The 25,057-nt window shown below is 41.4% G+C and overlaps 2 protein-coding genes across 4 annotated transcripts in view; one reads left to right on the top strand and one right to left on the bottom strand.

Annotated features, from left to right (window-relative positions):
• Positions 1-1,445: 1,445 nt before the first annotated feature.
• LOC113927063 lies at positions 1,446-2,281 on the bottom strand. The gene has a single exon (XM_027602651.1). It carries the CDS (start codon positions 2,010-2,012, stop codon positions 1,446-1,448), a length of 567 nt encoding a protein of 188 aa, XP_027458452.1. The 5' UTR covers positions 2,013-2,281.
• The window catches only part of RERE (arginine-glutamic acid dipeptide repeats), a 418,893-nt gene continuing 395,751 nt past the window's right edge, over positions 1,916-25,057 (top strand). For 2 of the 3 annotated variants that reach the window (XM_027580026.2, XM_027579626.2), the window contains exon 1: positions 1,916-2,037. The gene's annotated coding sequence lies outside the window, so the exon portion shown is untranslated. The remainder of the gene's footprint in view (positions 2,038-25,057) is intronic. The other variant, XM_027579705.2, reaches the window with a different exon arrangement.

Genomic DNA, 25,057 nt, shown 5'->3' with positions numbered 1-25,057 from the left:
TAGATGGTGATGGACACTGAAGCCATCTAATACACTTTATTCCTCATTATTTCCAAACTGATGTTGAATAGTTCCATCCATATCTAGGATGTCCAGAGCCGTTTACTGAATTTATTACGTTGTAAAATTCAGTTCTCACATTATTAGATATATAATGAGGTATTAACTACTTTTCCCATTTTGTAGCTGAAGGAGTTGCAGCAAGAGAGGGTTTTTCTTGCTGAAAGTTACTCAGAAAGGTAATGGCAAAGACCCATTTGTTTTTAGATCTCTTGAGTCACAGTCCAGTGATATCTGCTAGTCCAAATTATTCTGAAAAGAAGCTGCTGGATGTGGAAATTATAATCTGAATAGATATTCCAAAGAGAAAATTATCACTTTATTTGAAATAGATGAATGAATTATTTTGCGCTGTGTTCTATCCCTTAATTATTCTATTATATACATATCTGAACTCCAGGGAGAGTGTATGGTATAAGGACACCAATAAGCATTTACAGTATATTAACAAACCAACAATAGGTTGATGATTCGCCCTGGATTCATGCCAGGGTGTGTGAAAGAACTCAATAAACATGATATGCATTTCAAAAACTGCTAGTCATAATTAAAATTTCCAAACCCCTCATTCCTATAAATTATATTAAACAGAATATGAGCATTTGGCCTGCCCCTCACTCCCCTTACAGCACCGTAGACCCTGTGATTACCAGCCTTTTGGGAAGTGGGACAGATTACTAGGTTTCTCAAAGGAAAAAGGTGATATTTGGATTTTTTAAAAAGATTTTTTCAAACTTACTGCATAGAGTTGTGCACACTGCTCTCTCCCTAACATTCCCTCTGCGACTGGGGTTCTAGTCCCTTCTTTATTCCTTGAGGAGACTTTTCAGGCTTTTCCTCTTTATTACATTCTTTTCAAAGAAGCAGCGCAACCTGCGAATTTCGTTTTTCTTTCTCAATTAATCTTCTGCCATAGACTTATTTTGAAAACGTTCATTCTCATCAAAATTTCGAAAGAGTCCTTAAGCGAATCGTTGGAACCCACTCCGTGTCCCCCCTCCCAGGATTATGAATCCTCGTCTGAAGTGGCTGAAAAGGCAAATTGTGACACTGGTAATAACAAGAGCAGCGGGACTCCGGCCAGTCGCGCCCGTGGGACCAGCCTCCAGCGCGCCGCGGCCCCGGCTCCGCACAAAGACGCGCCCCGGTGGGGGGGGGGGGGGCCCAGCACGCCGCCCGCCGCCCGCCGCCACCCGGAGCGCGCGCTCGAGCCCGGGCCGCGGCGTCGGCACAGCCCGGCCGCTCCCCTCCTCTCCTGCTCTTTTTATTAGAAAGGAAATAAAAAAAAAAAAAAAAATAAAAAAAGAGAGAGAGAATGAGAGGGCGCAAGAAATCCCGCCCCTCCGCCCGCCCTCCGCCTCCCATTGGCCCGGCCTCCGCGTGCGTCACGCCGGGACGCACCAATGGCGAGGCGTGATACTGCGAGGTGGGCCGGGCCCGAGCGCGGAGTGGGCGGTGGGTCGGTGCAGCAGCCCCGCCGCGGCTCGGCCACCATCGCCGAGGCGCCGCTGCTCCCACAGACGCTCGCGAGCCGCCCCCCGCGCTCCCAGCCTCCTCTTCCTCCCGCACGCCCGAGACGCTCGCCCGCCTCGGGTCTCGCCCCCGCCTCCGCCTCCCCCGTGCTCTCCCCGCGCTCGCCTCCCACACAGTCTCTGCCTCATTTTCTCTTCTAGTTGAGGAAAAAAAAAAATCACCATCATCCTCAGGGATCCCCTCGCCCTCAGAAAAACAAAACCAGACATGATCCTGGGCTCCCGCTCCTGAAGGACTGGCCGAGCGAGGAGCAGGGAGCTAGTGGAGACCGCCCCAGAGGTCACGGGAGGGAAGCCCCCGCAGCCCCCGGCCCTGTCCCCGCGGCCGGCCCCTCCTCGGCCCGAGCCCGGCGGTCCCCAGCCCCGCGGCCTCCCGCCCCGTCCCCCACTTGCCCGGGAGCCGGACGAACACACCTCCATTGATGGTGTAGCGCATTCGGGGAAGGTAAGTCTCCAACTTGCCGGCGCGTGGCAGCTGCCTTCTCTCCGGGCCCCTCGTCTTGGGCACGGGCGTGAGGCGGCAGGGGTCGGCGTGGGCTCCTCCGTCCGCTGGGAGCCAGGAGGGGGAGGCCGGCGGGCGGCCGCGCGCGCCGAGGGGGGGGGGGACGGGAATAAAGGGCCGGGGGACTTCTTCGGCCCTGCCCGGGCCAGGTAACTGTCCCACTCGCCTGCCGAGCCCTGTTCTTTCTTTGCTGCTTATTCATGCTCTTGTTTGACTTGTCTGAGGTTAAACTGTTTCATGTGACTAAATTATTGGCTGAACTGGGGGTTGGGGTGGGGGGGGGGGAAGGAAATGAAGTCAAGGACCCAAACTGTAAATTTCTTGAATGTTTGTGGATTTGGGGGGCGTGGGGGAGGACTTTTCTTAAAGTATTATTTTCACATTAGGGAACGATTCCTTCTTTGTGTTCTAAATCTCCAGTTCTCTGCTGTGTGATTACTAAATTATGAAACCCAAAATCACTTGCGGCAGAATAGGGTTCTTACTACCATGTTTGAGTCCTGCTGTCTGAAAGAGAGTGACTTCTATTTTTATTTTTTATTTTTTTAAGGTTTTGGGAAGAAGAGAGGTAGTTTTACATAGATTGTGTGTGTGTGTGTGTGTGTGTGTGTGTGTGTGTGTGTGTGTGTGTGGGGGGAGGGGGAAAGTGTTGCAGGTTTCCTTTGAAACTGGTTGCTTGAGAAGTTGTTGAAAGGAAAACAAAATGATTCATTGTTGAATTGTCATTTTCCTCTGCCTCTTCTCCAAGGTTTGCTTACAATTTTTCTGGATTACAGACTTCAAACATTGATTTAAGCAAAATGTGTCCTTGAGAAACTGGGTGCTTTAAATGTTTCAGTATGTGTTGCTATTTTAAGGGACATTTTAGAAAGTAGTTTTGTATGAATCCTGAAATAGCTTTCCCCAAAGCAAATTTTTAAACACAAAAAAGATAATTAGTAAAAGGGAAACTTGGTGAATTACAAAACAAACATTTTGATGTAACACAAATTAATGCATCCTATGTTTAGATATGAAACAGTTTTGATAATTGCTCTCCGTTTAAAGAGAGGACCTTTTTGTCTGATGTACACTGGTTTCTTTAGTCTCAGTCTGTTGGGGGAGGGGAGAGAGGATGGCTCTATACAATAATAAAATCATCTTTGGGTAGCTGTTTCCTTCCATGGATTTGCTTGCTGAATTAATTCCACTGTAAATTATAAACCAGTTTTGATTTTGATGGCCTGGATGGAAAGCTGGCTTCCAGCTCTCCCTGTTGTTGAGGTCGAAGGGAAAAGAGGCAGACACACACACACACACACACACACACACACACACACACACACACACACACACACACACACACACACACACACACACACACACACACACACACACACACACACACACACACACACACACAACACACACACACACACACACAATACCAGGCTGAGGGCTCATTGTTCTTCCATACACACATTCATTCTCTCTCTCCCATATTTGGGACTAGGTTTGCACAGACAAACACAGCTCTTTTGGGGAGAGAGGAGAGAAGATGGGGGAAGGGTGGACGCTTTTCTTTTTCAGCTTGCATGTCTGGCCTTTTTTTGCAACCTTATAAGAGGCAGAAGAGTATATGGGAAACTAAAGGACACTCAAAAATATGTTCAGAGACTCCTTCTCTACCTCCCTTCTTTCCTTTGCAGCTCTAGTTTCTGCTGCTCTTTTTTGTATATGTAAAGATACAATCCCTCTTCATATGTCGTGGCCTTATAGTCAGCTCCGCTTTCCTATTCCTCATTGCCCCTGACTTGTTGGGGACAGTGATTTGTTCATTGGACTTTTATTGTAGTGAATGTGACCAGAGTCTTTTCTAGGTAGAAGTAGATTGTCTCAATTAAGGTGATAAAGATCGTATTTGAGGTTAATATTTAGCAAAGAGTGTCTCTGTGTTTTGACATTTTCGTGGTCTGATGGTTGATAATCAGGTATGCTGGCTATTGAGATGTCATTTTTTGTTTTGGAAGTAGGGGTTATAAAGAAAGATATAGTTTTCTCTTTTGGGGGCTGGTGTAGAGGCTTCCTTGAATACTGGACAGGGAATAAGCTGACAGAGTCCACCGGGGTTAAATCCTGCTCTGGGCCAAGGATGGAGGTTGGTGTGAATGCTGTGGGTTGCAGAATAGCACCTTCTACTGGTTAATTGCTTTGCGGGATCCTGATGAAGAGGATGGGGGAGGGGATTAACGGCTGAGGCCTAATGATTTTCTTTTGAACACAGTTGTAGTGCCTTCCTGCAAATGCCACTTCCCTGAGCTGCTAATGCACGGATGCGTTGAGGCTTTTTACGTTATTGGCTGTGTCTTGACATTAATTTGTTCTATTATCAGTAGTGTTTACACATAGTGACTTCCAGAGACTCTTGAATTGGTACTCTTCTTTTATGAGAAACATGGTTTGTCTTGAAATACTAAACAAAATAAAGGGATTAATTGTGTTCTTGGTGTTGGGAACTGTACATACACTAGCAGTCTTTAAAAAGTTTTCAGTATCATTAGTAAAAAGTCAAATAGACCTACCCTATAGAAATGAAAAATCCTAGCCCTGGACCCAAGGGGTTTTCTTCTGGGATTTCATGGGAGTGGGGGGAGGTTGGGGGGGAGAGGAACTCACTAAAATCAGTAATTTTGCAGATGTAGTAGTATTGCTTTCAACTGTCATATAAACAAATGAAATTAAGTCTGATAGGACGACTTATTCTATAGATTAGATTAAAAAAAACAACAGAGGCAAGAGAAAATGTGAAATGAATGTGTACACAGATTAACACAGAGGGCCAAATTCCTGCTCAAAGACTTCGAATCCAAAGTGTAGTTTCAGAGATAATCTGTTTGATAAATGCCTGGAAGGTTTTTTTTTTTTTTTTTAATCACACATACTACCCCATCTCTATTGTTTTAATGGAGTGAACTGTTGGAGAGGTTTGTAGAGGCAAGGGGGACTCAGCATAGAATAAACATCTTCTGTTTCAGACTGGCTACTCTAAGGAATGTGATTTCTGATTCACTTTGCTTTCAAAACTTAGAGTGTAACCCCTAAAGTTGTGTACCTTTTACAATGAAATGTGAACAGTTCAAATGTATTATTTATTCAGTAGGAACAGGTTTAGTCATTCAATCCAGCATATTCTCTGTCAGTGTTTTGTTGCAAGGTAACTAGAGTAACTGAGAACCGGTTCACAACAAAAAGGTAATCCAAATCAAATAAGTGTACCGGTTGTTTTTCAGCTTTGACTTAGTGGTCAGTCAAAACATTTTTAAAAAGTAGGGCAGAATCACTGTCGGGTCCTGCAACAGTTCTATGTACTGTTGAACGACACTATGCCAGGTGCTGTCAACACACACACACAAGAATGGGACCTGTGCCCTTCTACCAGTGTATGTTGAATATTATTATGGATTTAGTAAGCGCCCATTACTTTTAAAATTAGTTTTGAATCTTTAACATCTTGTTCAAATCCCAGTAATCAAAAAAACATTTAAGTAGTAAAGTAAGTTGTATATACGGAGTTCTTCTGGGAATTCTGTGCTTTCCAACTAAGTGCTTTTGGCAGCTGCTTTTGCAGTTGATTTAAAGGTTAAGATAGCAGAAAATTCAGATGTTTAGAGTCATTAGTGTAACATAGCTGTGAACTTCATTACACACACACACCCCCTGAAACAATACACTTACTGTTTTACATAATCACTCTCTGATAACACTGTGCTCTAGCTGATCATAGAGTTTTTCAACAACTAGGAATTCCTCTTGAATCATGTTTAAGTGATTGTTAATTATTATTTGTATCTTCGTAGTTATTCCAAATTTGTAGCTTTGCTTGTCCTGTTTTAAGTGTGATTTTGGTGAGCCTTTTGGCTTTTGCTTGGTTTCTTGTCTAACAGTTCTGATGGTTTTTAAAATGAGGAAAAATGAGCATTTATTTGTTAGAAAATGATTAAGATTGCTTAAGCCATTTTGATGAATATTTGACCACAAATAAACATGCTCAAATCTTAAATATATTTAATAAAATGAGGTTTTGGTTGGAATTGTGATTTATATGATTAACTTGTTGGTGTGCCAAGTAGTGTAAGATATGCCATGTGTCTGTATATTAGGTAACTAGGTCAGATAGATAGGACTGCTAATATGAGGTTTTTTGGCAAAGTGACCTGTTTGTGTCAGTGTAAAATTGTTTTCATTTGGTAAAATTTGCCAGTGTCAGCAACCATAAGCAATATGTTTAATTGTGAAATATTTCCTTATATGGTTATGTTACAAAATGATATGACTTCTAATTCATAGGCCACTTGGTATTTGAGGAATCCTCACAGCGTATTTGTCTTGGGCTTTTGCATCAGAAGGTGAAGTTATAGGCCATGCCCTAATTTAAAACTAGTTATATGTATGATTTGTAAAGGTTTGGTTAGGCTTACTTGGTTGCAAGGATCAGAAAGTCTTCAAGTCATTTCACATATTGGAGAAAAGGGGAACAGAAATGGAAACCTAGAGAGTCAGGCCTCACAGAACAAGAACCCCAGGTTCTGACGGGCCTCATGGATGCTGGAATACTGTTTGGGATGAGGATCCTGCCCAGCTTTAGTGACCAGATTACCTTGTTGCCTTCTCAGCAGGAAGGGGTTTGTTGAAACATACCCTAGTGCCAGGGCTGTGTTATGGTTGTGCAGGCTCTGTGTAGCATAAGGACACCACTCTAAAAGGGACAGAATTGACATTGTGGCCTAGGACTAACCTGAAAGAGATCTTGTGAGCAAACCTGGCAATGCCGCATCTCTAGACAGAATCTTAGAGCAGGAGTGGAGACCCCCTGCTACAAAAACCTATTCTAGCACACATGGCCACACACATACTCAGCAGAGCATGCATATACACATTCATTGACATCTATACAGTTCACCAGGCTCCCAGAGGTCTGATTCCTGACCCCCTTCTGGGGGTGGGGAGCAAGGTGAGTGGACTGGTGGTGGCACTTAATGTATGTGGGGGTAAATAAATTGGGGGGGTATGAACAGGTGAGAATGTGGGCATGTGTCTGCATGTATGCATTCAGAGCAGCTGCCTGGGAACGCTCTGGAAACCTTTCCCTCCCTGGCAGAACCTGGTTGCACTGGGGAGACGTATCCACGTTACAGCAAGTTTTGCTTGATTCCTTTTTTTTTTAATAAAGATTTTATTTATTATTTGACAGAGATAGCACAAGCAGGCAGAGCGGCAGGCAAAGGGAGAGGGAGAAGCAGGCTCCCCGCTGAGCAGGGAGCCCGATGCGGGGCTCGATCCCAGGACCTCGGGATCATGACCCGAGCTGAAGGCAGTCGCGTAACTGACTGAGCCACCCAGGCACCCCAGTTTTGCTTGATTCCTAATGAGAAGCAAAGGCTGACTGCTGATTTAAGAAGTTGTTTGTTATATGAAGACACTATTCAGGTGAATTTAAACTAGATGCTCCTTTTTAAATCAGTGCCATTGCTCCCTTGCCCTTCATGCCTTTCCCTCCCCTCTTCTTTCTTTATGTGTGGGTCACTGAAGTGAATGAAGGGGTATCATCAATTTGTGATCCGCTCTCTCTGGTTGGGTCACCACGTAAAGTTGTTCAGGTTGGATAGTATTATACTAACTTAAATATTTTTTACTGAAGGCAGGTATTCTGCACAAGACACTAAACAGACAGGGCTGGTACACCTAATCCTCTACTATTCACTCGGCTGTTTTATCTCTGGTTTCTTTGTGTCTTTATGCCTCTGCTTCTGCTTCCACTTCCTCTACTAAGGACTCATTATATATTTAATTAATGTTTCCCAAGAGAGAAGATCTGATAGGACTGTTGGTTAAGGGTTTGGAGCCTTCTTAAGCTATCTACCAGCCTCCCAGATGGCAGGGTGCTCACCTTTTCAAGCCATATCTCATTGAGGTACACAGTAGGAGCTACGGGAATGGGAGGCATTCTGAGCCATGGCCTACGGGAGATTTTTTTCTATTGTTAAATCCTATCATGTTTTTCCCATCTTTATTTTTCCTGACATCTGGTATAGCTGTTGTTGCTTTTGATAGCTTATCCAACAGTTTATTTTGCTTTAAGAAACTACATCGTCATAAATGGTAGTCAGTTAAGATTTCTTTTTTAGGTGAGATCATATTATTACATCTGTCTTGTTGTATTTTTCCTGGGAATCTACCCATCTATGTGGTCTGCCTTCCTGCCTACCAAGTCCTTGTTTCCCAAACTGTATTCATGGCACACATTAGTGCTGCGAATATTTTAAGTGTTTTGAGGTCAAGTAAATTTATTTTTATTATTGTTCTTTATTCTCTTTTTAAAAAATTTTATTTGTCAGAGAGAGAGAGAGAGAGAGAGAGCGCGCGCGCGCACAAGCAGGGGGAGCGGCAGAGGGAGAAGCAGACTTCCCACTGAGCAAGGAGTCCGACGCGGGACTCTATCCCAGGACCCTGGCATCATGACTTGAGCTGAAGGCAGATGCTTAACAGACTGAGCCACCCAGGTGTCCCTATTTTTTATTCTTTATTTAAATTCACGTTAGTTACATACACTGTATTATTAGTTTCAGGGGTAGAATTTAGTGATTCATCATTTGCATTTAACACCCAGGGTTCATTACATCAGCTGCCCTCCTTAATGCCCATCACCCAATTATTCCTTCCGCCTACCCTCAAGTAAAATTTATAATGCACATTAACACCTTAAAGGCTCAGAAATATCCTATAGTTTACAGAGGGATTTTTTCATTTGTCTGTTTGTTTGGTTTGTTGTTTATTTTGTTTTTTTCCTTCCCCAAAGAATAGGTTTGGCCTTCTTATGGGAACTAATATTCTATAGAACAGTTTGAGAAACACATGTAAAATTAATCCTTCTTAGTCAAGTGACTTGTACTTTTCTCCTGAATAATGAAGCAAGTTCTGGTATTACTATCACAGCACTTTGCTGCTCTGTACTGTTTTTCTTCAAGCAAGCTTTGCACTCCAGTACTTCCAATGGTACCAAATGACTGCCTTTTCCACCTTATATATGTGTCACTCTAGAGGGTGTGTGTGTGTGTGTGTGTGTGTGTGTGTGTTTTAAGTAATCTCTCCACCCAATGTGGAGTCAAACTCAACCCCGAGATCAAGAGTCACATGCCCTACTGACCGATCTAGCCAGGGGCCCCATTCCGTAGTTATTGTTTTTGATTGTTATATCTATAATCCCTCATTCCATCTTTAAATCCGATCACAGTCAAATCAATATTTCTTTTTTTACCCCACTAACCACGAGCTATGCTCTTATTCAGGATGTAATCACTTCATTTTTGGACATCTACAGTATATAAGCATTGGCAAGAATCAACAAATACTTAAAAAAACCCTCAAGTACTTGACTGTAGTTCATTGAGGTAAGCCTTGCAGGCATGTAAAGATGAAGAGAACAGCCTTCTAGAAGTTACTATCTATACTGGCCATCTATATACACATAGTTGTTAGAAGGTAAACGTAAGTGTTTTAGAGACACAAAGTGCCATGGGGTTGTATTAGTGATGTATTGCTGCATAAAAAGTTACCTCAAGACTTGGTGACAACACAGTAAATATTACCTTACAGTTTCTGTGGTCATTCATTTGGGAGCGGCTAGGCTTGAGTGGTTCTGGCTTCAGATCTCTTGAGGTTGCAGTCAAAATGTCAGCTGGACGCAGTCATCTGAAGGGTTGACTGGGGTTGGAAGCTCTGCTTCCACATGGCTCACTTAGTTGGCTGTGGGCAGAAGGCCTCTGCAGGAAGCTTCAGTTGTTCTCTGTGTGGTTACCTGAGTGACCTCATGATGTGGCATTTGGCTTCCTCCAGAAGGAGTGATCAAAGAGAGAAAAAGGAAGCAAGGAGGAACCCTCAATGCCTTTTCTTTCTTTTTTTAAGTTAAAACAAAACAGAAGCAATTTAATTTTTTATTTTGTGGGGGGAGTAAGCAAGCATGTGCACAAAATGGGGCAGAGGGAGAGGGAGATAGAGAATATCAAGCTGACTCCCCGCTCACCACGGAGCCTGATGCGATGCCAGGGCTTGATTCCACAATACTGAGATCATGACCTGAGCCGAGATCAAGAGTCAGACGCTCAACTGACTGAGCCACCCAGGTACCCCCTCAATGCCTTTTCTGATCTATTCTCAGAAGTTACACACCATCACCTCTATCATATTTTATTCGTTAAAATCAAGTCACTAAGTCCAGTCCTTCCTTCCGTGAAGGAAATTAAGCTCCACCTCTTGAAGAAGGAGTATCAAAAAGTTTGTAGATTTACTTTAAAGCCACTACAGGGGGCTACCTGGGTGGCTCAGTCGGTTAAGCGGCTGCCTTCAGCTCAGGTCATGATCTCAGAGTCCTGGGATCGAGCCCTGGGTCGGGCTTCTCCTTCTCCCTCTGCCTCTCCCCTGCTTGTTCTCTCTCTTTTTCTCTCTCTCAAATAAATAAATAAAACCTTAAAAAACAACCCCTCCCCAAATAAACCACTACAGGGGTTCAAAGGAGAAAAATATAGAAGACTTAAAAAATGTTTTCCCCTTTGTTTAGTTATCCTCAAGCGATGTTTTGCTTTAACTGGAGAGTAGTTGCTGGTTCTTAAGAGGAGACTGGCATGACCATAACCTTGTGTTATTCATCTTCTCCTTCTGTCTTTGTTCAGGTATCATTTATTCTCTACCTTCTTCCTGTTGTTCTTACATCAGATTTAATCTCTCTCTCTCTTTTTAAAGATTTCTTTACTCATATGAGAGAGAGAGGTTGGGGGAGGGGCAGAGGGAGAGGGAGAGAAATCCCTAAACCGACTCCCTGGTGAGCGCAGAGCCCAATGCAGGGCTAGATCCCAGGATCCTGAGATCATGACCTGGGCTGAAATCAGGAGTCAGACGCTTAGCCATTTGAACCACCCAGGCACCCAGATTTAATCTTTTTCAATTAAAACTATGCTTAGGATACCTGCCTTTTTTTTTTGTTTGGCCACTCTGATTTTCTACTAATTAAGTATCTTTTCTCTTCAGTTCTTTTACCTTCCTACTTACTTTATTATTTCTTTTTCTTTTCTTTCTTTTTTTTGGGGGGGGTCCATTGAGGCATTTTATTTGCACGTGTGTATTATATCCTGAGCAAAAGAATCCCAGGATTTTTGCTCCTGTGTATTTTTGTCTTGCTTCTTCATGGTCCATGATGCCAGCTGAGGTTGTTAGTACAATGAAACAAAACTGGTGGGACGGGAGTAGGTTATTATACCATCTTTCTACACCTTTGAGTTGCACATCAGATCTGGGGCTGACCACTCCACACGTTGTTTAACCTGCCCGTGAAGTTCACAGTAATTTTCCCAGCTCCGTGAACATCAGTGATTTCAAATTCATGGATGTAACCATGCTTCATCATCACAGTTCCTGTAGAGTAGGTATAACTATTAATATATTTTGATTTGTAGTACAGTGTATGTTTTGTGTATATAACATACAAAAATACAACCCTGCTGCATTACCAGTTTGGCCTAAAATGTCAACTTTTAACTATTTTAACTACTTAATATTTAAATATTGCTGTTTTTCATGATTCTGTTTATAAACTTCTTCATCAGCACCGTTTTTTAGTGTGACCTTGTTCTACCTAGTGTGTCTAGTTTGCACGTTTATAAATACAGCCCTAATCTCTTTCCTGAGATCCTAATCCATGTTGCCCTCTGTCTCCTTGGATGGCTTTTGGGTACTGAGCCTCAAAATACACCATTGGTATTTGACCACTCTTAACCATCATACTTTTTAACAAAGTATTTAAGAGCTCTAGACTCAATCCCCAGTCTGCTGCTTAATAACTCTGTGACTTTAGGGGAGTTACTTTGCTCTCTGGTCTCAGTTTACTTATCTGTAAAATGGGGGATAATAATAGTATTCATCTTACAAGTTTGTTGTGAGGGCCAAAGTAATTAATACATACAAGGTGCTTAAAATGTTTCTGGTAAATACTAAGTATTCACTCAGTACTAGCTTTTAAAAATTATTTACTGTTATGATTGTCATCTAGAGATCTAGCTTTCTATTATGTTTGCTTTCTTTGTTATCTGCAATACTCAATAACCAGGAGATACGTAGGAGCAGTGGGTCAACTCTACAGGGTTTAAATAGGTTCTAAGTTACTAACTAAAACTTTCATTATGTTGTACATGATTAAATACCAAGTGAATGATACAGACCGTAGAGTAATGGCGAGATTTGGAGTGTTAATGAATGATCAGAAGGTTGTAGCTTAGTTGTTTCTCTTCCTTGTGATGTTCCTGAAGGAGATTTATATAAGTAGAACATGGCAAGTGGGAAATTCAAAGTATTATTTTATTATTAATTGGGCTTTTGGCCAAATACCCATGTAGAGCTGTCTGGTATCCTGGGTTGTAGCATGTTGCTTAAACTTGAGGCCTAGGCAGGGGATCTCCCTCCCTCCAAAATCCTATTATCTTACTACTCTTAGGCTGGCTACTTTACAGAAGACCCAAAGAGAGAGAAATGAGCAAGTGCAAGATAGCAAACCTTCATTATATGTGTCATGTTTAATCTGCATTTGATCTTCAAATTTATAAACAGGTCCAATCAGTGTTTTGGACTCTGACCTACTCAGATTAGTATTCCTTCCTCTTAGAGAGGTTCCAGAAGGTAGGGGATGGGAGAGAGAGTGCAAGGCATCTTGTTGGTCCAGCTTCTGCTCTTTAGTGAACTTGGTTGAATGGCCTGCAAGGAATAACTAAACATGGTTGGCCATCTGTCTAGCAGCCGTACATTCTGACTTTTTTTTAAGGACATTCCATGGGAGCTAGGGGGAACTGCAAAGTTTTTTTTTAATTTAAGGATAAGGTTACTCTTTGAGATGAAATTAAGGAGAAATGTTATGTGAAAATAAGATTTGTCATTTGGAAAAGTGGCCCACCATTAATGATAGCTGCTTTGGCATTTTGGTAATATGCTGATTTTAATTTTGGTAAAGGGAATATAATCTTTGAGGAATATGATTATATATGATTATGTTAGTAGAGCAGAATTGAAGCCTAATCATATTATACTCAATCTGAAACAAGAACATGGTAGCAGAAGGGATATAATTAACTTGGAGGCTAGAAGAGAGGCATCTGGAGTGTTGCCCTCAGATTCTGCAACCTCAGGTACATTCCTGTCAACTCCAGGAGGGCACTACTTTGGTCACCTCTGTGTCCTTTGCATCTAACATGTGAAGAACGTAGCAAGTATTCACTTGTCAAGTGAATGATTGGATAATATTATTGTATAGTTTATTGAGGTTAATGATACAGGAGATTTGGCTTCATCTCCTGACCCCAAAGGATATTCAGGAAGCTGATTTTTGGGCAAATTCTTGATAATAACGTTTTTATATCTTACATATAGTATAGAAAGAAAGAAAAATTTTTTATATTTTATATCTTACATATAGTATAGAAAGAAAGAAAAATTTCAGTGCTTCTTAGTTTTTTGAATCATCACAGTTTTTATTTTAATCCTAGGAAGTTTAAAATATGTATTAGAAATTGTTTAATGAGGGCGCCTGGGTGGCTCAGATGGTTAAGCGTCTGCCTTCGGCTCAGGTCATGATCCCAGGGTCAGGCTCCCTGCTCCTTGGGAGCCTGCTTCTCCCTCTGCTTCTCTCTCTCTCTCCCTCTGTCTCTCATGAATAAATAAATAAAATCTTAAAAAAAAAGAAATTGTGTAATGAAGTAGTACTTAATAAATACATGTAGTACTCTTTCTGAGGTTTGTCTTGTTTTAAGTAGGATTAGGTAAAGCAGTGAGTGGCAGAAACCCAAAATGACAATGGCTTGAACAAGGTAGAAGTTTCCTTTCTTTCATGTAAAGCATGGACAACCCTGAGCTAGTATAGTATCTTCATGCTCATTAGGAGTCCGAGCCTTCTCCTTTTAGTCAAAGAGCATCTCTAGTTCTTCTGGTCAGTTCTGCATTCTCACCAGGGGGAGGAGGAAGGGGCAAAAGCTGCGTACATCCCCAACCTGTGAGGATACTTTCCAGAAGTTACACACATCACTTCTGCTCTGTCCCTTTAATTATAACTAAATCGCTAGGCCACAGATAGCTGCAAGGGAAGCTGAAAATGCAGTCTTTCCTGGAGATGGCTATGTGCCTAGTCAAAAGAAATTGGAAATTCTGTTAGTTTGGAAGAAGGGAAGACTCCCTTCTTGCAGGACTGCTGGCACTCTGACCAAAATTCAAATGGATAATGTGGTATTAACACATTGGGTAATTGCCTTTCAGTATTTTTTGATACCATCTGCTGGGGTACCTGGCTGGCTTGGTCAGTAGAGCATGTAACTCTTGATCTTGGGGTTGTGAGTTTGAGCCCCACGTTGGGTATAGAGATTACTTAAACATAAAATCTTAAAAAAAAAAAAAGAATAGGGGCGCCTGGGTGGCTCAGTTGTTAAGCATCTGCCTTCGGCTCAGGTCATAATCCCAGGGTCCTGGGATCGAGCCCCCGCATCAGGCTCCCTGCTCCACGGGAAGCCTACTTCTCCCTCTCCCACTCCCCCTGCTTGTGTTCCTTCTCTCGCTGTGTCTCTCTCTGTCAAAATAAAATAAAATCTTTAAAAAAAAAGGATAAAGAATACTCTATTACAGTGAGTTCAGTATTCAGTATAGAATTTTAACTAAACTTTTAATTTAAATTCAGTTAGCCAACTTACAGTGTATCATTAGTTTCAGATGTAGTGTTCAGTAATTTCTCAGTTTCATATAACACTCAGTGCTCATCACATCATGTGCCCTCCTTAATGCCCATCACGCAATTACCCCATCCTCCCACCCGCTTCCCCTCTAGCAACCCTCAGTTTGTTTCCTATAGTTAAGGGTCTCTCATGTTTTTTCTCCTTCTCTGATGACTTCCCATTCTGTTTTCCCTCCTTTTAAACTTTTTTTGAGCTAATGATGGCCTCAGATTTTTATTGCTAGGTAAGTTTTCTTTTCTTTTTTTTTTTTTTAAAGATTTGATTTATTTATTTTTGAGAGAGAGAGAGAGCGCGCACATTGAGTGGGGAGCCTGATGTGGGACTTGATCCTAGGACCCTGGGATCACGCCCCGAACTGAGGGCAGTTGTTTAACTGACTGAGCCACCCACGTGCCTGCTAGGTAAATTTTCTAATAAGACAACTGACTTCCTTCTTACTTGAACATTCTGATCTTTGTAGCATAATCTGCCGTGTATTTTTTTTATGTGATTCTTTATTGTAGGAATAATGACTGAAATTTCCTAAGTTTTTATACACTAAATATGATTAAAGTCCTCTTAGAAACATTTAATTCCTACCATTTATAAATTAGAAAAAATGCATTTTTTGCTATTATACTGAGAAATGCTTTTATTAATACTTTACTAATATTCCTTAAGATATCTAGCTTTACAAAACATCTACATTCTTTTTAAATATTTTATTTGTAATGATTTAGCACCTTTTTCATAGCATAGTGAGAATTTAAGAGTCTTTACAGAATCCTTAAGCAGGCTTTACGTTATGCAAAACCTTGAATAACTTGGTTGATAGGTATGTTTGAAAAGAGTCTGTACTTTTTCTGATCGTGAACAGCAGCTTTTCTTCCCAGAGCTCAGGGTGACTTTTAGTTTTGCAAGTAGGAGGACACGGTTTATCTTTTCATCTGTTGGTTGTCATATTTTATTTGCCGCAGCATGCAAGTACACTGTATGCAATTGTGTAATTGTCATAAATAAGTTTATTTAAAAAAAATATTTATTTGATAGAGAGCACAAGCAGGAGGAGTGGCAGAGGGAGAGGGAGAAGCAGGCTCCCCGCCAAGCAGGGAGCCTGACATGGGGCTCGATCCCAGGACCCTGGGATCATGACCTGAAGCCTAAGAGACACTTAACCGACTGAGCCACCCAGATGCCCCCATAAATAAGTTTATTTTTTAAATGCTGTTTACAAATATTTTTGGTACCTTAGACCTGAAGTTAGGAATGTATTATAAAGTTGTGTCTAAGGACTGTTTGAAACCCTGTGTAAGAAATTGATGTTAGCGATTGCCTTAAAAAAAAAAATTATTTATTTATTTCAGAGAGAGAGGGAGGGAGAGAGGGAGGGAGGGATGGAGGGAGGGAAGGAGGGAAGGAGGAGGGACGGGAGGGAGAGAGTGGCAGAGGACGACCATGAGTTCATGACCCCAGTGGAAACCAAGAGTCTGAAGCTCAACCCACTGAGCCACCCAGGCGCCCCCTAGTGATTGCCTTTTAAGGAGGCATACTAGGGCACTGGGGAGGGAGCTAGAGAGGAATCCTTAGCTTTCATCTTCTTACTGTTTGTGGCACATAACTATTACCTAATTAAAATAAATAGGAAGGGGCGCCTGGGTGGCTCAGTGGGTTAAGTGTCTGCCTTCGGCTCAGGTCATGGTCCCAGGGTCCTGGGATCGAGCCCCGCATCGGGCTCCCTGCTCAGCGGGGAGCCTACTTCTCCCTCTCCCTCTGCCTGCCTCTCTGCCTATTTGTGCTCTCTCTCTCTCTGTCAAATAAATAAATAAATCTTAAAAAAAATAAATAGGAAAAACCTGTGCTTTTTATTTTTAGACTCTTGCTATTTTCTTAATGCTTTAGTGAAATATCAGCTTAATTTATGTATGAAATGAGGCATACACAGTGACCTAGACACTTAATGTGCCCTTGATGAGTTTTCTCACCAAGAGGAATAAGACCTGTACACCATTGAGTGCTTGATAGAGGAATGTGTTTCAAGAGGGGATGGTCCTGTGGTTTAAGGAAGAGAATTAGCTCTGGCTGGGGGCAGTAGGGAACATTTGGTGTGGGAGGGGGTGTTTCACCTGTGTTTTGAGGGACTGGCAGGAATTGGACATATGGTAAGTAGCTAAGAGGGTGTCAGGCAGGAAACTGCATGCCGCAAAGACACCCAGGCTGGAAAGATGGGAAATGGGGAGAGCTTTTGCTGCTTCTGTGATGAGGATTATGAAATGTGTTTTGATTTCCTTATTTTATTTTTTTAAAGATTTTATTTATTTGACAGAGACACAGCGAGAGAAGGAACACAAGCAGGGGGAGTGGGAGAGGGAGAAGTAGGCCTCCCACTGAGCAGGGAGCCCGATGCGGGGCTCGATCCCAGGACCCCGGGATCATGACCTGAGCCGAAGGCAGACGCTTAACAACTGAGCCACCCAGGCGTCCCTGATTTCCTTATTTTAAAAAATTCTTTTAAAATGTTCTGTAGCAGATGCAGGCATATGTAGTTCTTTCAACTGAAGTAATTTATATTTGAAGCTGTTGCTGGTAGCTGTTCAGAACAAGTTGTTAAAAGAGTATTTTGGAGAGGAGTCCTTTGGGCTGATTTCTCAAAGGAAGAACAGACTGGTTTGGCTGGAACCCTGAAGCACTGGAAAGACAAGTTGGGGTCATAGCATGGGGAGATTTAACACCAGGGGGAGACTTTATTTGAGAGCCTGATTCATTCAAATTACATACAAATTGTAATTATAAAATTAATATATGCTTATTGTAATCACAGTCCTACAGTTCAAAAAGAGTAACGCTTATTCCCCCAATATTCTTCCAGACACTTTCTATATATACATAGACACATGTGTACACACTATACATACTATTGTGAATTTTGCTTCTTTAATATTTCAAGCATATACTTTTCAAGTCAATATGTGTAATTATACCTCAGGTCTTTTTTTTTTTTTAACAGTTGCATAGTGGGATACTGTGTGGATGTATACTTCAGTTTCCCATTGATGGACGCTTAAATTGGTTCTGATTTTTTTTTTAATCCTTGTACCTGTACAGCTGTATAGGTATATCTGTAGTGTAAATTCGTAGAATTGGAATTGCTGAATCTATAGGTATGTGCATTTTTAATTTTTTTTAAAGATTTCATTTATTCATTTGACAGAGATAGTGAGAGCAGGAACACAAGTGGGGGAGTGGGAGAGAGAGAAGCAGGCTTCCCACAGAGCAGGGAGTCCCATGTGGGGCTCGATCCCAGGACCCTGGGATCATGACCTGAGCCGAAGGCAGATGCTTAACAACTGAGCCACCCAGGCGCCCCTATTTTTAATTTTTTAAAAAGATTTTATTTATTGGATCGCGTGCCTGCGCAAGCAAAAGCGGGGGATGGGGGGGCAGAGGGAGAGGGAGAGGGAGAAGCAGATTCTCCACTGAGCAGGGAGCCCGATGAGGGGCTTGATCTCAGGTGATCCCAAAGGCAGCTGCTTAACCGCTTAACCGACTGAGCCATCCAGGTGCCCCTGTACATTTTTAATTTTGAAAGCTATTAATAAATTGCCCTCCCAGATACGCCAGTGTGCACAAGGAGTGTTTTAGGGTTCAGTTTATTTTCTCACCAATCTTGGGTATTATGAGAGTTCTTAATCTTTGCTAACCTGATAGGTGAAGAGTGTACAGCATCATTTTAATTTGCATTTTTTCGATTGTAAGTGAAGTTGATCTTTTTATATATCAAAATTTAGAATACACATTTTAAAAAAAGTTTGTATTTATTTATTTATTTAATGAATCTCTACATCCAGCATGGAGCTTGAACTCACGACCCCGAGATCAAGAGTCCCATGCTCTTCCGACTGAGTGCCCGCTAGGCGCCCTAAAATACACATTTTTGTGGACTCTCAGTAATAGAGTCAGGTGGTTTATATTATATGGAGTACTTCTTTCTAGGTAACATTTATTTATTTAAAAAAAATAACAGCTTAGGGTGCCTGGGTGGCTTAATTGGTTCAGCGTTGGCCCTTGATTTCTGCGCAGGTCATGATCCTCAGGGTTGTGAGGTTGAGCCTCGCTGCTGGCTCCATGCTGGGTGTGAAGTCTGCTTAAGCTTTTCTCTCCCTCTCCCTCCCCCTCCTCTGAAAAAAAAAAAAAAAAAGAAAAAGCTTTATTGAGATACAACTCACTTTATTTTTTTTTATTAAAAGATTTTATTTATTTATTTGAGAGAGAGAGAATGAGAGATAGAGAGCACGAGAGGGAAGAGGGTCAGAGGGAGAAGCAGACTCCCCGCTGAGCAGGGAGCCCGATGCGGGACTCGATCCCGGGACTCCAGGATCATGACCTGAGCCGAAGGCAGTCGCTTAACCAACTGAGCCACCCAGGCGCCCGAGATACAACTCACTTTAAAGTTTACCCTTTTAAAGTATATACCCTGTGGGTTTTAGTCATTTATTTTAAAATTGAGTGCCGACCATTGCTTTATTATTTGTAGTAAATAACTGTCAGGCTGAACTTGAGGTCTTCTTTTTCTTTCTGGTCTCATCAGCATATTAAGCTCAAAATATGAAATGGGAAATGCAACTTACGCCGTTATTTTTCTAGTCTGTAGGCCTCTCTTTTTGGGAGTGCAGTCGTGCTAGTTGGGTTCTGACGTGGAATTATGCACGACAACTGCTTTGGAATCTCAGTGCTGTGGTACTGGATGGGGAGTGATTTCTTTTAAATAACTCGTAGTTGAAACTGATTTCCAACTGTTAGAGGTGATACAGATTTTCGACTTTTTCTGAAAAGTCTGACATGATAAAAGCTTCCGAGGTAAAAAGATTTTTAAAATATGGTAAGTGCTTAAAATTAGTCAGTTTTTTTTAGGTAGGTGATTCAACTTCTTTGTAGTTACTATGATAATTTTTTATTTCAGAGATTTCTTAACATCTAACGATGTATGTATGTGTGTTTTTGATATGATGATTACATTGTTTTACATTAAGAACAGTAATGATCTGAAAAACAAAAAGCTGATGATCTGGGCTGTGCGTGTTCCTGGTTAGAATTCACACAGACATGTTAGTGTGGAGAAAAGCATACTGGTAATTTGTTAGACTGAGTTTTTAGAGTAAACCTTTTCTGTCTTCTAGTTTGGCTCTCATCTAATAGGGTCCCAGGCAGTTCCTGTCCAAGGACTCCTATAGAATAGTGGCCCTTGTTATTGGCCAAGTCTGGCCCTCATCTGTATGGTTGTTCCACTTGGGAAAAGATGTCAACATAGGCTGATGGTAGATGGTTTTTTATTGATTTTGACAGAATTAAATCTATCATTCTTTTCTTTTGATTTTATAAAGTCATACTATAAACATTTATTTTCCTGTTCTTCTTAGTGAAATATACTTAAAATTATGATTCTCTGCATTTTAACCCTCCCCATTTTCCATTATTCATCTTTTTATGCTTGCTCTGTTTGGAAAGTTATTTTTGATTAGTTTGGTTTTAGTCCTTTAAATTAAAATGTGTCCTCTTTTCCCCCCTTAACTTCTCTTTTCTTGTTACTAATTTTTTCATGTTTTACAATTTTTCCCTACTGTAAAGTCCCTTGGCCTTTGGGTTGCAGCCTTGATTAAAGTGGATTTTTTCTTGGGCCTTTAATTAGATTTTCTTTTTCTTTAGCTCTTCATATGGAGATTGATACTGACTGACACTTGGGTCAGTGGCATGATTACTTAGGATGGGACTAATGTGAACATTGAGTGGCTCGAACATAGCATTTAGCTTAGTTTGTGGGTGTTTCCATTTCCATTAAAAAAAATAAATGAAATTCTTGGGTAATATGTACATTTGAATCAATGTGAGATATTGAGAACTGGGTGACCTGTGGGATACAGCGTATATAACTCCAGAAATAATGTTTTGCTCAGAGATAGGATGTTGATTTGATAGGAGCTAGTAACTGGGCCTTTTAAACACACTGTGTATGTGCTGTGTCATTCATGATTTTTCTTGCTTCACCAAAAAGTCCTATACCATGATAGCCTATGAGCATTATAAATGAGCTGGACGTATGTCTTCTATTTAGTATGAGAAGACCGGCACCACGATTCTGCCTGTGCTGTGGGCTCAACATATGATGAAGTGCCCTGCCTCCCTAGCTGTCAAATGGCGACTGTAGTACGTACACTGAAAGGAAAAAATAGATATGGAAATACTTTGAGAATATAAACGTACCCTATAAATGTGTGAAGTACTTTAGTTTTCTTTTTCTTTCCCAGGAACTCAGGGCTATTGTAGCCCATAATCTTGTCTTAGTCTAGCAATATTTATTCTCTGTAATGTTACCTAGAGAAGTCCACTGTCATCTTGATGTTTTTCTTATAACAACACTACATGCAGATATATTTGTTCCAAATATTTTTATGCAGGTACTAATGACTGCCCAGTAAGTCTTCAGCTGCAGTAGAGAACTCTTGTTTTGTTTGGGTTTTGTCCTAAAATAAATACTTTTGTTTTCATTTTATGACAAGAGACATCAGAAAGACATGAGTGTGATAATGCATTACCTTTTCTTTTTTAACAAACTCAGCAATTTTTTAAATCCCAGAAATCTGTAAATATACTTTTTTTTGTGGTAAATACAATGGGGATAGCATCAATAGGTTATTTGAGTTAGGAATGGGAGCAGGTATCAGTTTTTCCTGCCACCTCGATCACAGGCCCAAGAACTTATATTTTTATTTATTTATGCATTTATTTTTATTTTATTTATTTTTTTCAAAGATTTTATTCATTTATTTAACAGAGAGCACAAACAGGGGGAGCAGCAGGCAGAGAGAGAGGGAGAAACGGGCTCCCTGCTCTGGGGCTCGATCCCGGGACCCTGGGATCATGACCTGAGCCGAAGGCAGACGCTTAACCGACTGAGCCACCCAGGTGCCCCTATGTATTTATTTTTAAAAGATTTATTTATCAATTTATTTTAGAGAGAGAGAGCATGAGTGGGAGGGGCAGAGGGAGAGGGAGAGAGAATCTTACGTAGACTCTGCCCCGAGCCTGGAGCCTGCTGCAAGATCTAATCCCATGACCCTAGCCAAAACCAAGAGTTGGACGCCCAACCAACTGTGCCACCCAGGCGCCCATGTTTATTATTTTTTCAAATATTTATTTATTTATCTAAGTAATCTCTACCCCCGGTGTGGAGCTTGAACTCACAACCCTGAGATCGAGAGTCACATGCTTTTCTGACTGAGCCAGGCTGGTGCCCCAGACCCAGGAACTTTTAATATAAAGATACAGAAAAAGCTAGAGTTAGCTTGTAGCCCTTGGCATGATATAAAGGCCATTTTTCTCTGTCAAGTTGCTATTCCAGTCTAATTGTTCAGGAAAGAAGCTCTGAAGCTTTTTTTGCTTAAGAGTCAGAGATTAATTTGTAATTAAAGCAGTTAATATTGGTCTTAATATTGGTCTCTTTTAGGGATGGGTGGAAGGGGAGAGACCATCCTGAATCAGGGGAAGAGTGGTCTTGGTAGTTGCCTCTTTCCTGAGGTGCTCATATAATTTGTTTTTTCATTTGGTTTGTATATTTGGGATAATTTCTCTTTTTAATGATGTGACCATATTTCTGTCATTCCCTTAGAGGAATACACGTGATGGCAAATTCCTTGCATCCCCCAAATCCATTTTGCTTGGGCCTTGCCCGTGTTCATGCAGTTTTCTGGGTTGCCATTTGCAAACCTTGCTGATGTGGGGCTGACTTTGAAATCCAAGGCATCTTTTTGAGATTATGAAAGGACTGTAGGGGATGGTAATGTTAAAGTTGCAAAATGCTTGCAGGGTACCACATACTGTTGATATGCTTATTCTAGTGATTTGTTATCCTCGGAAATTTAGGCCTTTGATACAGCTGTCATCAAGGTGGGCCTCAGCTTTGTCTGCATTGCTCCAAAATGATTCACTTTAAGCTCCCAATATAAAAATAGACTCCTGGTTCTCTGATGTACTCCCAGCTCCCATTCCCCCCCCAGCTTCTTTAGACCTTAAAATTGAGAGAAAATACTACGTGTAAGACACCACTAAAAAGAATCTCACCTCTGGGGGGAGTGTTAGAGATTTGAAAGCTGCTAAAGCACCAAGGAGTGAGGAGTTTGACCTATTTTGAGCTCATCTGTGACGCTTGTTTAGAAAACTCCAGTGATACTGAGTTGGCACGGCTGCATTTCTGAGGTTTGGTTTTAACTTTAGATGCAGTGACAATCATCTCTTCTTTTAGGAGGTGATTGTCTAGGAGTAACTGTATGTACACCCGTGGCACCATGTCACAGTCACTGCAGGACCCACTTACAGAGATGATTTGTGGAGGGTTTTAGCCTCCTGCTCATGGTGTTACTGAAAAAGGTACTGTGGCTATTTGATACAGTTTTGGACACAAGACCTGTTGTTTGTATCACACTGAATTAGAGGTCAGTATTTGAAATTCTATTTCAGTGGATATTTTAAGAGGGTCCATAAGTATAATGGATGACTGTGAAATTAGCCAAGTGCATAGTTAAAAGTATGTTTCAGAGATGAGGTAAATCTGTCATGCTTGTGACTACCTGTTTTCTGCTGTGAATTAGTGAACTGACGTTTGTTTTTAGATGCAAGGAGGAAGTTATACACTTGGTTCAATTATATAAGCTTAATGGGTTATAAAAAGATGTAACTTGGGCTTCATTAAGTGGACAAGGCTCTCTTCTAATTTATCTTTTTTCTGTGAAGCTTCACCTGTTGATGATAAATTCTGGGAGAGGATTATTCTAAGTTTATCATGATGATGTACTTTATTTGTCCTTAAATGGTTTCTGACAGAACTTTTTTCCTTCATATTTTCTGTTTTGCTTGAGTTTTAGAGAATTGTAGGTTTGAAATTAATGTCTTTTCCTTCTCATATGCAGAATGCTCCCTTTTCTTCTCCTATAGTTTTTATGGGTGCCCAGGAGTGATGTGTTTAATTTGGAGGAAAAAAAGGTTTTGGAAGAATCATACTTTTTATGTACGTACACTAATCATGAAAAGGAAAACTCAGTCGTTTTTCTGAAATGAGAGACAAGGTGATTAATAGGTGAGCGAATGATTTTTATAGTAATGATCTGTAATTTCAGGCTTAGCTTCTATGTGAAGGCTGCTCTCATCCAAGTCTCCTTTTCTCTGGGTGGTCAGCTGTTAAGAAGGGAGGATGAGTGACACATTGGGCCATTCATTCTGCAGTACTGTTTCTAGTTTCTTGTAGGGCACAGTATTAGGCACTGGGAGCACAAAGACGAATAAGGCGTGTCCCTGTGCTGACAGATGAGGAAATGGATGTGAATAGGAATCACTAAAATACAGTCTGAAAAGAACTGTAATAGAAGTGGAAACATGCTGGCCCACAGCCCACAGTGAGAGGTGTGCCTGCACCATGGACATTTATATAGTACTTACGGGACATCTTACTTGTCTGTCAACAAATGGGTTCTTTAGGCAGCTCTGATTATTGTGGCTGTGTGTGGCCTGAAGTAACTGGGGTGACGTTTTCGTGTCACTAAAGGTTTCTAGAGAGAAGAGGGTAAATCTCTTCAAGGAAGAGGTTGGGCACCCTAACCCTGTCTTCCACTGAACCCAAAATACTTTTCTATATGTGTTGTTTACTTTTAAGAACATACACTCTCAGAGCTTATTTAAAATAATTTTGTTCATTTTTCCTGAGTCCCCTTTTTGGAAAAAGAACTCTTTTCAAATAAAGAATAAGGTGTCCTGGGGCGCCTGGGTGGCTCAGTTGGTTAAGCAACTGCTTTCGGCTCAGGTCATGATCCTGGAGTCCTGGGATCGAGTCCCGCATCGGGCTCCCTGCTCAGCAGGGAGTCTGCTTCTCCCTCTGACCCTCTTCCCTCTTGTGCTCTCTATCTCTCATTCTCTCTCTCTCAAATAAATAAATAAAATCTTAAAAAAAAAAAAAAAAAGAATAAGGTGTCCAGGGCGCCTGGGTGGTACAGTTGTTTAGGCGTCTGACTCTTGGTTTTGGCTCAGGTCGTGATCTTGGGGTCATGGGATCGAGCCCCATGTTGGGTTTTGTGCTTAGCTTGGCGTAGTCTGCTTCGGATTCTCTCTCCCTCTCCCTCTGCGGCTCCCACTAGTGCGCTCCCTAAAAT

Source organism: Zalophus californianus, chromosome 4, assembly GCF_009762305.2.
Source record: "Zalophus californianus isolate mZalCal1 chromosome 4, mZalCal1.pri.v2, whole genome shotgun sequence".
Taxonomy (NCBI): domain Eukaryota; kingdom Metazoa; phylum Chordata; class Mammalia; order Carnivora; family Otariidae; genus Zalophus; species Zalophus californianus.
The sequence above is the reverse complement of the archived record's forward strand: the minus strand, read 5'-3'. Positions and strand labels throughout refer to the sequence as shown.

Excerpts from the sequence above, each read along its gene's own strand:
- LOC113927063 (XM_027602651.1), bottom strand. The coding sequence starts at position 2,012 with ATGGAGGTGTGTTCGTCCGGCTCCCGGGCAAGTGGGGGACGGGGCGGG.